The following is a 12,933-nucleotide window of genomic DNA, read 5'->3' on the forward strand; positions in this document are numbered from 1 at the left end:
AGTGGTAGAGTGCTAGCCTTGAACTGAAGAGCAGAGGGACAGTGCCCAGGCCCAGAGTTCAGGCCCCACAACCGGCAAAAAAAAAAAAGAAAGTCAAATTACTCAGTGGTCAAGAGGAATACATATTTTAAAGATTATGAATATAACTATTTTCAAAAATGAGCTATAAAATATATACTCTGTAACTTTTTTTGGGGGAAAGAGATCAGTTATGGGGCTTGAACTCAGAGCCTGGGTGCTATCCCTGAGCTCTTGTTGCTAAAGGCTAATGCTCTACTACTTCTGAGCCAAAGCACCAACTTCTGGTTTTCTGGTGGTTAATTGGAGTGATCCATCAGCACCCACCTTACTCTAAACTTTGAATCCACCTACTATATTAAATTACATAGTTCTGCTTTTAAAACACTATTAAATGCCAAGGCACTGATGGCTCATGCCTGTAATCCTACTCAGAAGCCAGTGCTGGGAAGAAAATTCCATGAGATTCTTATCACAAATTAACCTCCAAAAAAATCCAGAAGTGGAACTAAGCTCAAGTGACAGAGTACAAGCCTTCAGCAAAAAGTTCAGGGACAGTGCCTAGACCCTGAGTTTAAGCCCTAGGACTGTCATGTGTGCGTGCATGCGTGCGTGCGTGCGTGCATGCATGTGTGTGTGTGTGTGTGTGTGTGTGTGTATGCATGCACACACACACACACAGAATTAAAAAGCTTTCCTATAATCACTCAGTTGCTATTAATTGATAACAGTTGCTATTCAGTTGATTAATTGAAACAGCATTTCATTTACTGTTTCACAAATCCTGCCTGCACTGACAAACCTAAATTTATGATAAAAAGATAACTTGAAATTTATAAGCATTTAACTTTATTTAACTACTTACTTTTAACTACCAACTCAGACTTCAACTTCTGTATGGTTAGCATTTCAGTGGGCAAAAAATGTATTTCAAGATAAAGAGGTTTTCACTTACCACAAAATTGGATCATTAGCAAGTTCACTGAAGCGCTTACACACACAAGCTGCTCTACAAAGATCCTGTTCCAGCAAATAAGAGAAGATTTTTAAAACTACTTCATCTGGTAATTTCTCCTGAAGATATTGTTCCGCAGGTGCTGCTAAAAAAGACATTAACAAATGTAAACAATCTACTTAGTATGCCAACAATGATTTTCTCATTATTTAAAGAACATTGTTTCCATTTTCTCTAATAAACAGCTTTAAGTATCTGGATTTTAGAAATAACACACCTTTATCTTGACTTAACAAATATTCTTTTTCTTAGTTATTATTTACTATTTGAGAAACTGACTAACATATATAGAAAGTTCTTAAGTCAAAGAGGGCTAAGTGCCGATGGCCCAGGCCTGTGATCCTAGCTACTCAGGTGCTAAGACCTGAGAACTGTGGTTCTGAGCCAGCCCCAGCAGACAAATCCTTGAGACTCTTAACTCCAATTAACCAGCAAAAAGCCAGATGTGGAGGTGAAGCTCTGGTAGTAGTGTCAGCAGTGAGTAAAAAAACTGAGCAAGAGCTTGAGGCTTGAGTTCAAGCAACAGTACCAGATTGGGGGAAAAAAAGTCAGAGGGAAGGCTAGGTTCTGATGTACATTTAGTAATAACAATTGTCTCATTCCCAAATCTGATATTATATTTAATTTCAATTTTTTTATCTAACATAACCTTTTAAAAATCATTTACCCTGTCCCTTAGCTTCCCATACAAAATACCTGATAGATCTTGTGATTTTCCAGACACTCTTGCACGCTTTGCTCGATGACCAAAGTTTTCTGTAGTTGAAGTTGAGGCACCCTTCAAAAATACAAACAAAAAGAAAATTTATTAAGTAAATATTTTTACCATATAGAATCATCACATCTAAAAAAGAACATTCCCAATTTTTGTTTCCTAAAAATTCTTCGACTTCAAAAACAAAAGCATTAAGAGAGAATAATAAATAAATAGCCTCTTAGTTGTAGCAGTATTTCTATAAATAAAAATACTTCATTACTAGGGAAAAAAATGCAGTTACAAGTAACTTACCTCCATACTGCTCTTTGTAGGACACGCTGTTCTTTTCGGCAAAAGAGTTTTTCTACGAAGTTGATATGGACTATTTTGTGCACCAGGACCTGATTCTTCTGCAACCATATCTGCAGGTACATCATCATCTGCAAAAAAACAAATGAAGTATGAAAAATGACAGACACATCCCCCTCCCTTTTTTAGGCCAATGGAAACAATAATCTTTTTTAAAAGACCCTTTTTTTTGGCCAGTCCTGGGGCTTGAATTCAGGGCTTGGGCTCTCCACCACTTTGAGCCAAAGTGCCATTTCCAGCTTTTTCTGAATAGTTTACTGGAGATAAGAGTCTCACAGACTTTCCTGCCAGGGCTGGCTTCAAACAGTGATCCTCAGATCTCAGCCTCCTGAGTAGCTCATACACCACTGGAGCCCAGCATTCCTTTCTAGCCCCCCTTACCCCCACCGGCCGATCATGGGGCTTGAACTTTGGGCCTGGGCACTGTCCCTGAGTTCTTCAGCTCAAAGCGAGTACTCTACCATTTGAGTCATAGCACCACTTCTGCTTTTCTGGTAGCTAATTGGAGATAAGGGTTGGGAAGGTGGCTCAATGGTAGAGTGTTTGCCTTGTATGCATGAGGCCTGGGTTCGATTACCTCAGCACCACATAAACAGAAAAAGCTGGAAGTGCTATGGCTCAAGTGGTAGGGTGCTAGCCTTGAGCTGTAGAGCTGAGAGACAGTGCCCAGGCCCAGAGTTCAGCCCCCACTACTGACAAAAAAAAAAAGTCTTATGGACTTTCCTGCCTGGGCTGGCTTTGAAATGCGATCCTCAGATCTCAGCCTCTAGAGTAGCTAGGATTACAGGCGTGAGCCATTGGCACCTGGTTTCTTTCTTTCTTTTCTTTTTTTTGCTGGTCGTGGGGCCTGAACTCTGGGCCGGGGTGCTGTCCCTCAGCTCTTCAGCTCAAGGCTAGTGCTCTACCACTAGAGCCACAGTGCCACTTCTGGCTTTTTCTGCTTATGTGGTGCTGAGGAATAGAACCCAGGGCCTCAAGTATGCAAGGCAAGCACTCTACCACTGAGCCACCTTCCCAGCCCCACAGATACAACTTTTTATAAAATTAGACACCATTTGAAATAAATGTTACCTTTCTATTCAACTTTGAAGATACCTTTTAAAATAAAAAGCATGAGGAAGATGTCCATATGACAAGAGGAATAAGAAGGAAAGTTGTACTATATGGCTATCAAGTGATATAACAAAGCAGAGTTAAGAGGGTATGAAAAATATGGATTATTAGATACCAGGTAAGGTACAAAACATTCCAGAGGCAAAGCAAGTTGGAAAGACACAGTCGTACCACTCCTAGGCATCGACCCTGAGCAACAGGAACCAGGATACAAGGACACATGTTCATCGCAGCACTGCTCACAAGAGCCAAGATATGGAAACAACTCAGATGAGGGTCCAAAAAATGTGGTACCTATATACAATGAAATGTTATGCAGCCATTAGAAAGGACAAAATAATGGCATTCACAGGGAAATGGGTGGAACTAGAAAAAATCATTTTGAGGTAAGCCAAGAACAAACAGACGCACATGGTCGCCTTGATATGTGGATGCTAAATATAATACGTAAGGAGATACGACAAAGTAAACAGTACTTGAGAAAAAAATAAATTGATTAAAAATTTTAAAAATTAAAAAGATAATGCTAAGTGAAATGAACCCAAGATACAGACATAAGGTTTCTCTTTGTTGTGGTTTTTAATGTACTATGTGATTTTTTTGTTGTTTCCTTTATATATCCCCTGTTGTCACTGTACTTGATTTGGGTTCCCTGCATCTTATATATACATTTGTCTAATTTGAGGAGAGGAAGGGAAATAACAGAACACTGAAACAAGGACACAGACACCCATTGCAACAATGATGCCCACAAGACAATATACTGGAAGTGAACTTTACAACTTTGGGCGGGGAGGAGGGGAGGAATAAGGAAGGTGGGAGAGGGAAGGGATAGTGGGAGAACAAGGGAAGGGCTAACAATGCTCGACAAGAAATGTACTCATTGCCTTACTCATGTAACTGTAACCCCTCTGCACAGCATCTTTACAATAAAAAAATTATTACTGTTGGAAAAAAAGAAAAAAAATTGAAGGATGGCACTTGAGGGTAGGAACAGGAGGGAGGAAATGGGTAAGAATGGTGGAAGGAGTAACAGTGATCAAGATACATTGTAGTCACAACCTGACTTAACAGAACTGAAGCCTCCTTATACAAGCACTTAATAAAAACAATAATATGCCAGGTGCTGGTGGCTCATGCCTATAATCCTAGCTACTCAAGAGGCCAAGATCTGAGGATCACAGTTCAAAGCCAGCCTGGGCAGGAAAGTCCCTAAGACTCTTATCTCCAATAAATCACTAGAAAACTGGAAGTGACACTGTGGCTCAAGCAGTAGAGCACTCACCTTGAGCTGAAGACCACAGGGACAGGGCCCAAGCCCAGAGTTCGAACCTATAACTGACAAGAAAAAAAAAAAAAAAAAAAAGCCAGCCTGGGCAATAAAGTCTGTGACACTCTTATCTCCAACTAACCACCAGAAAACTGGAAGTGGCACTGTGGCTCAAGTGGACAGTACCCAGGCTCAGAGTTCAAGCCCTGCAACAAAAAACAAACAAACAAACAAACAAAAACAAACACCAATATCCATACAGAAGGTGGTCTGATACATGGTGTTGGAGCTCAAGAGGTGTTGAAATGAAGTCTGGAAGTGGGAGGGGAAAGGGAATAGCCTGGAATGGGGAGTTAAGAATCAGAGCAAGAAGAGAAGGGCATCATCACATAGAAGAGGGGATAACAGGGATATAAGATTATGTGTATTAGAGTGAATGATGATCCAATAAGCAAACAGGGTAACAGAAGCTAGATGAATCAGAGAAGGTAACATAGGAAGCAAGAGTAAAAATCCCGTTAGTGTTAGACTAGAAGTTCAGCTAAAGAGTACTACCCATCACAATATAATTTCATGAAAAGCCAGGTACTGGTGACTCATAATTGTAATCCTCCTACTCAGGAGATTGAGGATCCTGGTTCAAAGCCAGCCCTGGCAGGAAAGTCCATGACATTCTTATCTCCAATTAATCACAGAAAAAGCCTGAAGTGGCACTGCGGCTCAAGTGGTAGAGTACTAACTAGCCTTGACCAAAAGGAGCTCTTGGGGACAGTGCCCAGGCCAGTTCAAGCCCCAGGATAGGTTTAAAAAAAAAAATCATAGAAAGTATCAAACCTGAATCTGATCAAATTTGTAAGGGAACCGATTCCAGTATCAAACTACCAGGTTCTTTGTCAAGTAAACTGGATGGCAAAAATAGCAGGTGGTGGGGTTGGAAAGGTAGCTCAGTGGTAGAGTGCTTGCCTTGCATGCATGAGGCTCTGGGTTTGATTCCTCAGCACCACGTAAGCAGAAAAATCCAGAAGTGGAGTGGTGGCTCAAATGGTAGAGTGCTAGCCTTGAGTTGAAGAGCTGAGGGACAGTGCCTAGGCCTAGAGTTCAGGCCCCGCAACAGCAAAAAAAAAAAAAAAAAGGCGGGGGGGGGGGGGGGGAGGAAGGGGGAAGGGAAATAAACCTAAAACATAACTGTTTAAGAACACGGATATTGGGGGGCTGGGAAGTTGGCTCAGTGGTAGAGCGCTTGCCTTGCATGCCTGAGGCACTGGGTTCGATTCCTCAGCACCACATAAGCAAAAAGAAAAAAGCCGGAAGTGGCGCTGTGGCTCAAGTGGTAGAGCACTGGCCTTGAGCTGAAGAGCTGAGGGACAGTGCTCAGGCCCAGAGTTCAGGCCCCACAACCGGACCAAAAAAAAAAAAAAAAAAAAAAAGAACACGGATATTGGGGGCTGGGAAGGTGGTTCAGTGGTAGAGTGCTTGCCTTGCACATATAAGGCCCTGGGTTCGATTCCCCAGCACCACATAAGCAAAAACAAAAAAAATCCCGGAAGTGGCGCTGTGGCTCAAGTGGTAGAGCGCTAGCCTTGAGCTGAATTGCTGAAGGACAGCGCCCAGGCCCAGAGTTCAGGCCCCAGGACCGGGCCGCTCCCCCCCCCCCCAAGAAAAAGAACACTGATATTAAATCTATAAAGAAAACTGTCAGAAAACTCATACACATGTTTTTAGCAGAGGAAGGGAAACAAAGATTGAATAAGGCATCTAAAAGATAGAAAAAGTCTTGAATATACTATGTAGGCTAGGCTGGCCTCAGACTCATGATTCTCTTACCACAGCTTTCCAAGTGTTAGGATTACACAATGTGCTACCACCTGCAGCTAACAAGTGCATGTTTAAAGGGGTGACAAGGCCGGGCGCCGGTGGCTCACGCCTGTAATCCTAGCTACTCAGGAGGCTGAGATCTGAGGATTGAGGTTCAAAGCCAGCCCAGGGAAGGAAAGTCCGTGAAACTCTTATCTCACTCAGAAAAACAGGAAGTGGCGTTGTAGCTCAAGTAGTAGAGCACTTGCCTTGAGCTGAAGAGCTGAGGGATAGCGCCCAGGCCCAGAGTTCAAGCCCCATGACCGACAAAACAAAACAAAAAAGTGGGTGAGACAAATATACTTGATAGCAGACATTTTTCAGTCAGCTGGGTGGGTAATTTAACCTTTTAAGCCCAAATTGTTTAATCTATTAAAGACAATTAGAAGTCTCTCCTAGTTTATGGGGGATATGTTTCAAGCCCCTAGTGAATGTCTGAAATCATGCATAGTACCAAATCCTACAATTTAATGCCTTTTCCATTTTAACGAATTACCATGCATTGCAGCAGTAGTTTTTAGTCTGAGATGCAAAAAAAAAAAAAATTGTTTTCTTTCTTCACAATTTCATGGTTAGTTCTTTCTTAGTTTAGATCTTAGCATGTGACTTTTTCTGTACTTACTAAGTTGAGAACACTCACCTTTTCACTTCAAGGGAGCGTGTTCTGACTTCTCTTTGGCATGACCAAATTGTTTCATTATTACTCTTTTACTTTGAGGCCACCTTTTTTGTGTATGTGTGTGTGCGCTCGCACACGCACACACACACACACACGCACGCACACACGCACGCACGCACGCACGCGCGCGCCAGTACTAGGGCTTAAACTCAAGGCCTATGCACTATTCCCTGAACATTTTTTGGTCAGTCATGGGGCTTAAACTCAGGGCCTGGTGCTGTCCCTGAGCTCTTTTGCTCAAGGCCAGTGGTCTATCACTGAGTCACAGCACCACTTCTGGTTTTTGAGTGGTTAATTGGAGATAATTCTCATGGGAACTTTTCTGCCTGGGCTACCCTCAATCCTTAGATCTCTGCCTCCTGAGCCACTGGCACACCCAATACTTTGAGGCTAACTTAAATGACAGGTAATTGAACACAAGCCCTGTGATATTAACAATTATTTTGATAGCTGAGGCAACTACTAAGTAACTAACAGATAGATAACATATTCAGCTTGATATACTGGACAAAGAAATTATTTATGAATTGGGATAGAACTGAACACACAAGACTTCCTCATGCTGTTCAGAAAGGTGCGCAATTTTAAGCTTATGATAAGTTAGCTCTGGAATTTTTTTATTGAACATTTTTGGACCATAGCTGCTTTTAAGTAAATAAAACCATGTAAAGTGAACTTGTAGATTAGGGAGGGGTAGAATTACTGTAGTATCTTATAATCATCAACCTGCTTAAAAAACTTATATAAAGCTGGGAAGGTGGCTCAGTGGTAGAGTGCTTGCATTGCATGCTTGAGGCCCTGGGTTCGATTCCTCAGCACCACATAAGCAGAAAAAAAAAAATCTAGGGACTATGCAAGAACTGAATGGTACATGCAAAAAACAACCAGAAACCTCAACAATAAGTAAGCTTGGCTCATATTCAGAAAGTTTTTAACCTTTTTATTTTAATTTCATTCATCTATTCCATTTTTGTGCTGGTCCTAGGACTTGACCTCAGGGTCTCTTAGATTTTCTGCCCAAGGATGGCATTCTTACTATTTGAGCCACAGCTAACTTCTGGCTTTGACTGCAATCTTCAGATCTTAGACTCTTGAGTAGCTAGGATTACAGACATAAACCACCGATGCTGAGTTGGCATTATTCTTTGAATATTGCTTTCAAATGAAACTGGGAAAACTAATTTTTCAATGTACTCTCCTACAGTCAGAAAATGTACCCCATGTAATAAGCAAAGGAATTTGAGGATCCATCCTTTTTGTGGTTTAATATGTGGTAATTTCTACAAATATTTTATCTGTAGTTGAAAGGAGTATTTATGATTTTTTTCAACTACAATTTAAACATGCTTTAACCCATGCTTTTAACTATGTTGTTCAAATATTGCATATCTTTCTTTTGTTGGGTGGGGGTAATCTATCTATTGGCTTCAAAAGGAAATACATCAAAATTTCTCCCTACACCTCTAGTCTTTTAAATTTTGTATTTGTTATTTAATATATATTTATATTTTTAATTTATTTAATATAATATAGATTCAAGATTAATTTCTTCTTTATGATGAAGTATCCCCTTCATCATTATGTAATGGCTTCCTTTTATCCCTAATATGTCTTCTCCATTAAAAATCTATTTTTATGTTTGATACCCAAATTTTCTGAGATGGCCATGATAGCACTTATCCATGGTAGCTGCCAAACTGGCTCCACACAGAACCATGAGGCCATGAAGGAGAAAGGACGTCTTTTAAAAAAATTTTTTTATTGTGAAAATACCGTACAGAGGGGTTACAATTATATGGGCAAGGAAGATTTTTTAAAAAATTGTTTATTTTATTTTATTTTTTGGAGACAGGGCCTTGCTTATATAGCCCAGGGTAACCCAGTGTAGACTTCATCTCAACATCTTCCTGCCTCAGCTTCCCAAATGAGGGGATCAAGGAGTGCATTACCACAACTGATTAATTACAATTTTGTGCCAACAAATCTAAAACCAAGGCTTTAAAGTAATTTTTATGTAGCCAGGTGCTGATGGCTCATGCCTGTAAATCCTACAACTCAAGAGGCTAAGATTTGAGGATCAGAGTTTAAAATCAGCTCAGGCAGAAAAGTCTGTGAGACTCTTATCTCTAATTAACAACCAAAAAGCTGGAAGTGGAGCTGTGGCTCAAGTGGTAAAGCGCTAGCCTTGAGCAAAAAATTTCAGGGTCAGCACCCAGGCTCTGAGTTCAAGCTCCAGGTCCAGCATGCACACACATATGCAACAGTTATTATTTTGATGTGTATTATTCTTGTTGTATTTTTTGTGTGTGTGTGGGGTGCTAGGATCAAGCACCCAGGACCTTACATGCTAGGCAAGCACTATACTAAAATATATCGCTATCCTGGCCTATTGTTTATTTATTTTTATTTTTTATTTTTTGACCCCTGTCCTGGAGCTTGAACTCGGCCTGGCACTGTTCCTGAGCTTTTGTGCTCAAGGCTATCGCTCTACAACTTTGAACCACAGTGCCACTTCAGTTTTTGAGTAGTTAACTGGAAATAAGTCTCATAGATGTTCCGGCTTTGGGCTGGCTTTTAACTGCAATGCTCAGATCTCAGCCTCCTGTGTAGCTAGGATTATAGGCTTGAGCCACCAGTACCCAGTTTCCAGCCTAAATTCTTAAACTTTGTAGTTTTAATATGTAATCACAGAATTCCAATATTAAAATGTAAAGCTATAATCTAAGACTACTAAAATTTCTCAATAGCAAAAACATTCAATAGCTGTTTTTTTTAAACCCATTTTAACACATTCTACCTACGTTGTTTCACAGGTGAGGTTGGAAGGCATGAGAATGATGGAGGAGTGGGGTTGACCGAGGCTCACTGCACTCATAAATGGACATGCTAAATGGCAACCCCTCTGGAAAACTATCTAAAGACAATAAAAAATCCTGCTTCCGCATGCAAGGAAAATATTTAATTACTACTGAGAGGTTTTACATTTTCATACTACATTAAAAATCAGTATGCATTTTTAACCCTTTGATTCAGATTAACCATGTCAAGTGCTCAATAGCCAAATGAAACTAATAGCTACTACTGTAGGGCATGTGCACATGTTTGTGTGTATGTGAACTCCCCATACCTATATGTCATACATTTGCATGTATCTTTCATTAAAGCTTACTAGGTCTTTTAAGTGATAAAATTAATATCATGCAATTAAAAATAATGTCATACATCAATTTTAGAATTTCTAGATTTAACTTCAAATCCTAAAAATATACATTCTTCACTATTAATAGGAACCTATGGGGATAAGTAAAGCCTTCTGAAAAATAAATGTTTCTTAACAAAAATTTATCTTTGAAATTTTAGCATTAAACAGCACTGAAAATTTATGTTAGGATTCAAAAAGAATCCTGTACCTATACTATTGGCTTAAAGTCTCTACACTTTAGGTTAAAAACAGAAGCTTATGAAATTTAATATAAAAGTTTTTCCTCCCACAAATACATGTATATTCCAAACTACTTACCAACAGACACACACAAATCTGCGCTACTAAGGACTGTGTGTTTAGAACAAACAGCTCCAGTCGCACTGCAAGGAACTACCACTTGACAACTGTTTCTAACACAGTTGGGAACCACCACAGATTTGGTTTAACTTTAAAAAATGCACAAATAAATTACAATCAAGACAAAATTAATTTAAAATATTCTTTGAAATATTTAACTTAAAACTTACATATTTTAAGGTAGGGAAGCCAAAAGTGAAAGCTTGGCCTGTAATAGGAAATGTATGAACTACCTTACTCATGTAACTGTCACCCCTCAGTACAATATCTTTACAATAAAAAATGCATATTAAAAAAATTACAACAACAAAAAAAGCTTGACTTGTAATCAGATGTTTCTGATTATTCTTCAGGATGTAAATCTTCCATACCAGAAATAAAAACTAAAAACTCATTTGCCAGGTGCTGTAATCCTAGCTACTCAGGAAGTTGAGATCTGAGGATCATGGTTCAAAGCTGCCTGGGCAGGAAAGTCCATGAGACTCTTATCTCCAATTAACTACCAAAAAAAAAAAAGGAAGTGGAGCTATGGCTTGCCTTGAGCAAAATAGCTCACAGACAGTGCCCAGGTCAGGCCCCATTACCAGCACAAACAAACAAAACACTCATATGAGGCTGGGCACTGGTGATTCTTGCCTATAATCCTAGCTACTAGGAAGGTTGAGATCTGAAGACCCCAGTTCGAAGCCAGACTGAGCAGGAAATTCCATGATTCTCATTTCTAATTAACAAACAGTCAGAAGTGGAGCTGTGGCTCAAGTGGTAGAGGGGTAGCCTTAAGTAAAAAAGCTAAGGGACAGCACCCAGGCCTTGAGTTCAAGTCCTAGAACTGGCTTGGCATAACACAACAAAAAAGAAAAAATTAAGGAATGTTATTACTCTGAAAATGCATTGACAGTAGGAGAGTACACAGCCAGAATGCATAGAGTAGCTATTATCATTTACATATGGCACAACATTGATGTATCATCAGGTGGACCTGTTGCAACAATGAGAAGTACAAGTTGTCACGTCCAAAACGAGCTTTACAATGTCGGTGCGGGGGGGGGGGGGGGGGAGGTTGGGGGGGAGGGGGGAGGCTGGGAAGGGATGTGAAGGGTAAACAAAGGAGGAGGCTGCAATGCTTGGTAAGAAATGTACGCATTATCCTGCCCATGTAATTGTAACCCCTCTGTACAGTATGTTCACAAATAAAATAAAATTAAATTAAAAAAAAGTAAACACACAAAAAAAATTGATGTATCATGTTGGACATGCTATCCTATATTTGAAAAAGCCCATCATGTTGAGAGGATTGGCACTTGTTTATGTCAAAATTATAAATACTGCAGATAACAAAGTGTCTATATCCCAGAATTGATACAATTCAGCCTGATGAAAAAAGAAAGTCTCTAGATTTTTGACAATTACTAATTCAAGGATTACTTGGGAATAACTTCACTTTATTTTCATTTTCCTATTACAATATCACATTCTATCTGCCCAAGAAATTCTCTACCACTGCTTTCAGGAAAGGGAGTATAAAATAGCATCCTCTGCAGGACACTGGTGACTCAGGCCTACAAGCCCAGCTACTCTTGGGACTAAGATTTAAGGACTGAAGTTAAAAGCCAGCCCAGGCAGACAAATCTGACTCTTATCTCTTATTAACCAGCAACAAGCTGGAAGTAGAGATGTGGCTCAAATGATAATACACCAGTCTCAAGTGAAAAAGCTAAGTAAGAGAGCAAGACTCTGAGTTCAGCTCCAGTATTAGCATATACATAAATACGTATTCTCCCTTAAATGGAACCTTTAAAAATTCTTTCTTAATTTTTTATATTTATTTATCCAGCTTTACATTTTCAGTAGTTTCTAAAAGTCAAAATACATAAAAACAGCCAGGTGCCAGTTGCTTACGCCTGTAATCTAGCTACTGAGGAGGCTGAGATCTGAGGATTGGGGTTTGAAGTCAGAGAGGACAGGAAAAGTCCATGAGACTCTTATCTCCAATTAATCATAGAAAAAGCTGGAATCGGTGCTGTAGCTCAAGTGGTAGAGCACTAGTCTTGGCAAAAAGACGCTTAGAGAAAGTGCCTAGGCCCACAGTTCAAGGCCCAGGACTGGGGATAAGGGTGGGGGCTCATAAAAACAGCTTCATTTTTTTCCCTTTTTTTGGGGGGGGGGGAGGGGTCCGGTCGTGGGGCCCGAACTCTGGGCCTGGGCGCTGTCCCTCAGCTCTTCAGCTCAAGGCTAGTGCTCTACCACTTGAGCCACAGCGCCAATTCTGGCTTTTTTTCTTTTTGCTTATATGGTGCTGAGGAATCGAACCCAGGGCCTCATCCATGCAAGGCAAGCGCTCTACCACTGAGCCACC

At 40.2% G+C, this 12,933-nt stretch overlaps 1 protein-coding gene across 3 annotated transcripts in view; it reads right to left on the reverse strand.

Annotated features, from left to right (window-relative positions):
- Fbxo11 (F-box protein 11) overlaps window positions 1-12,933 on the reverse strand; it is a 94,083-nt gene that overhangs the window by 26,670 nt on the left and 54,480 nt on the right. For 2 of the 3 annotated variants that reach the window (XM_070025546.1, XM_070025548.1), the window contains exons 2-4: window positions 2,043-2,170; window positions 1,730-1,811; window positions 974-1,118 (exon numbers count right to left, since the gene is read on the reverse strand). In XM_070025546.1, coding sequence (XP_069881647.1) covers window positions 974-1,118; window positions 1,730-1,811; window positions 2,043-2,150 — 335 coding nt within the window. In that variant the 5' untranslated portion in view covers window positions 2,151-2,170. The remainder of the gene's footprint in view (window positions 1-973; window positions 1,119-1,729; window positions 1,812-2,042; window positions 2,171-12,933) is intronic. The other variant, XM_070025547.1, reaches the window with a different exon arrangement.

This window comes from Dipodomys merriami, unplaced genomic scaffold, assembly GCF_024711535.1.
Source record: "Dipodomys merriami isolate MVZ:Mamm:240054 unplaced genomic scaffold, mDipMer1.0.p SCAF_17, whole genome shotgun sequence".
NCBI lineage: Eukaryota > Metazoa > Chordata > Mammalia > Rodentia > Heteromyidae > Dipodomys > Dipodomys merriami.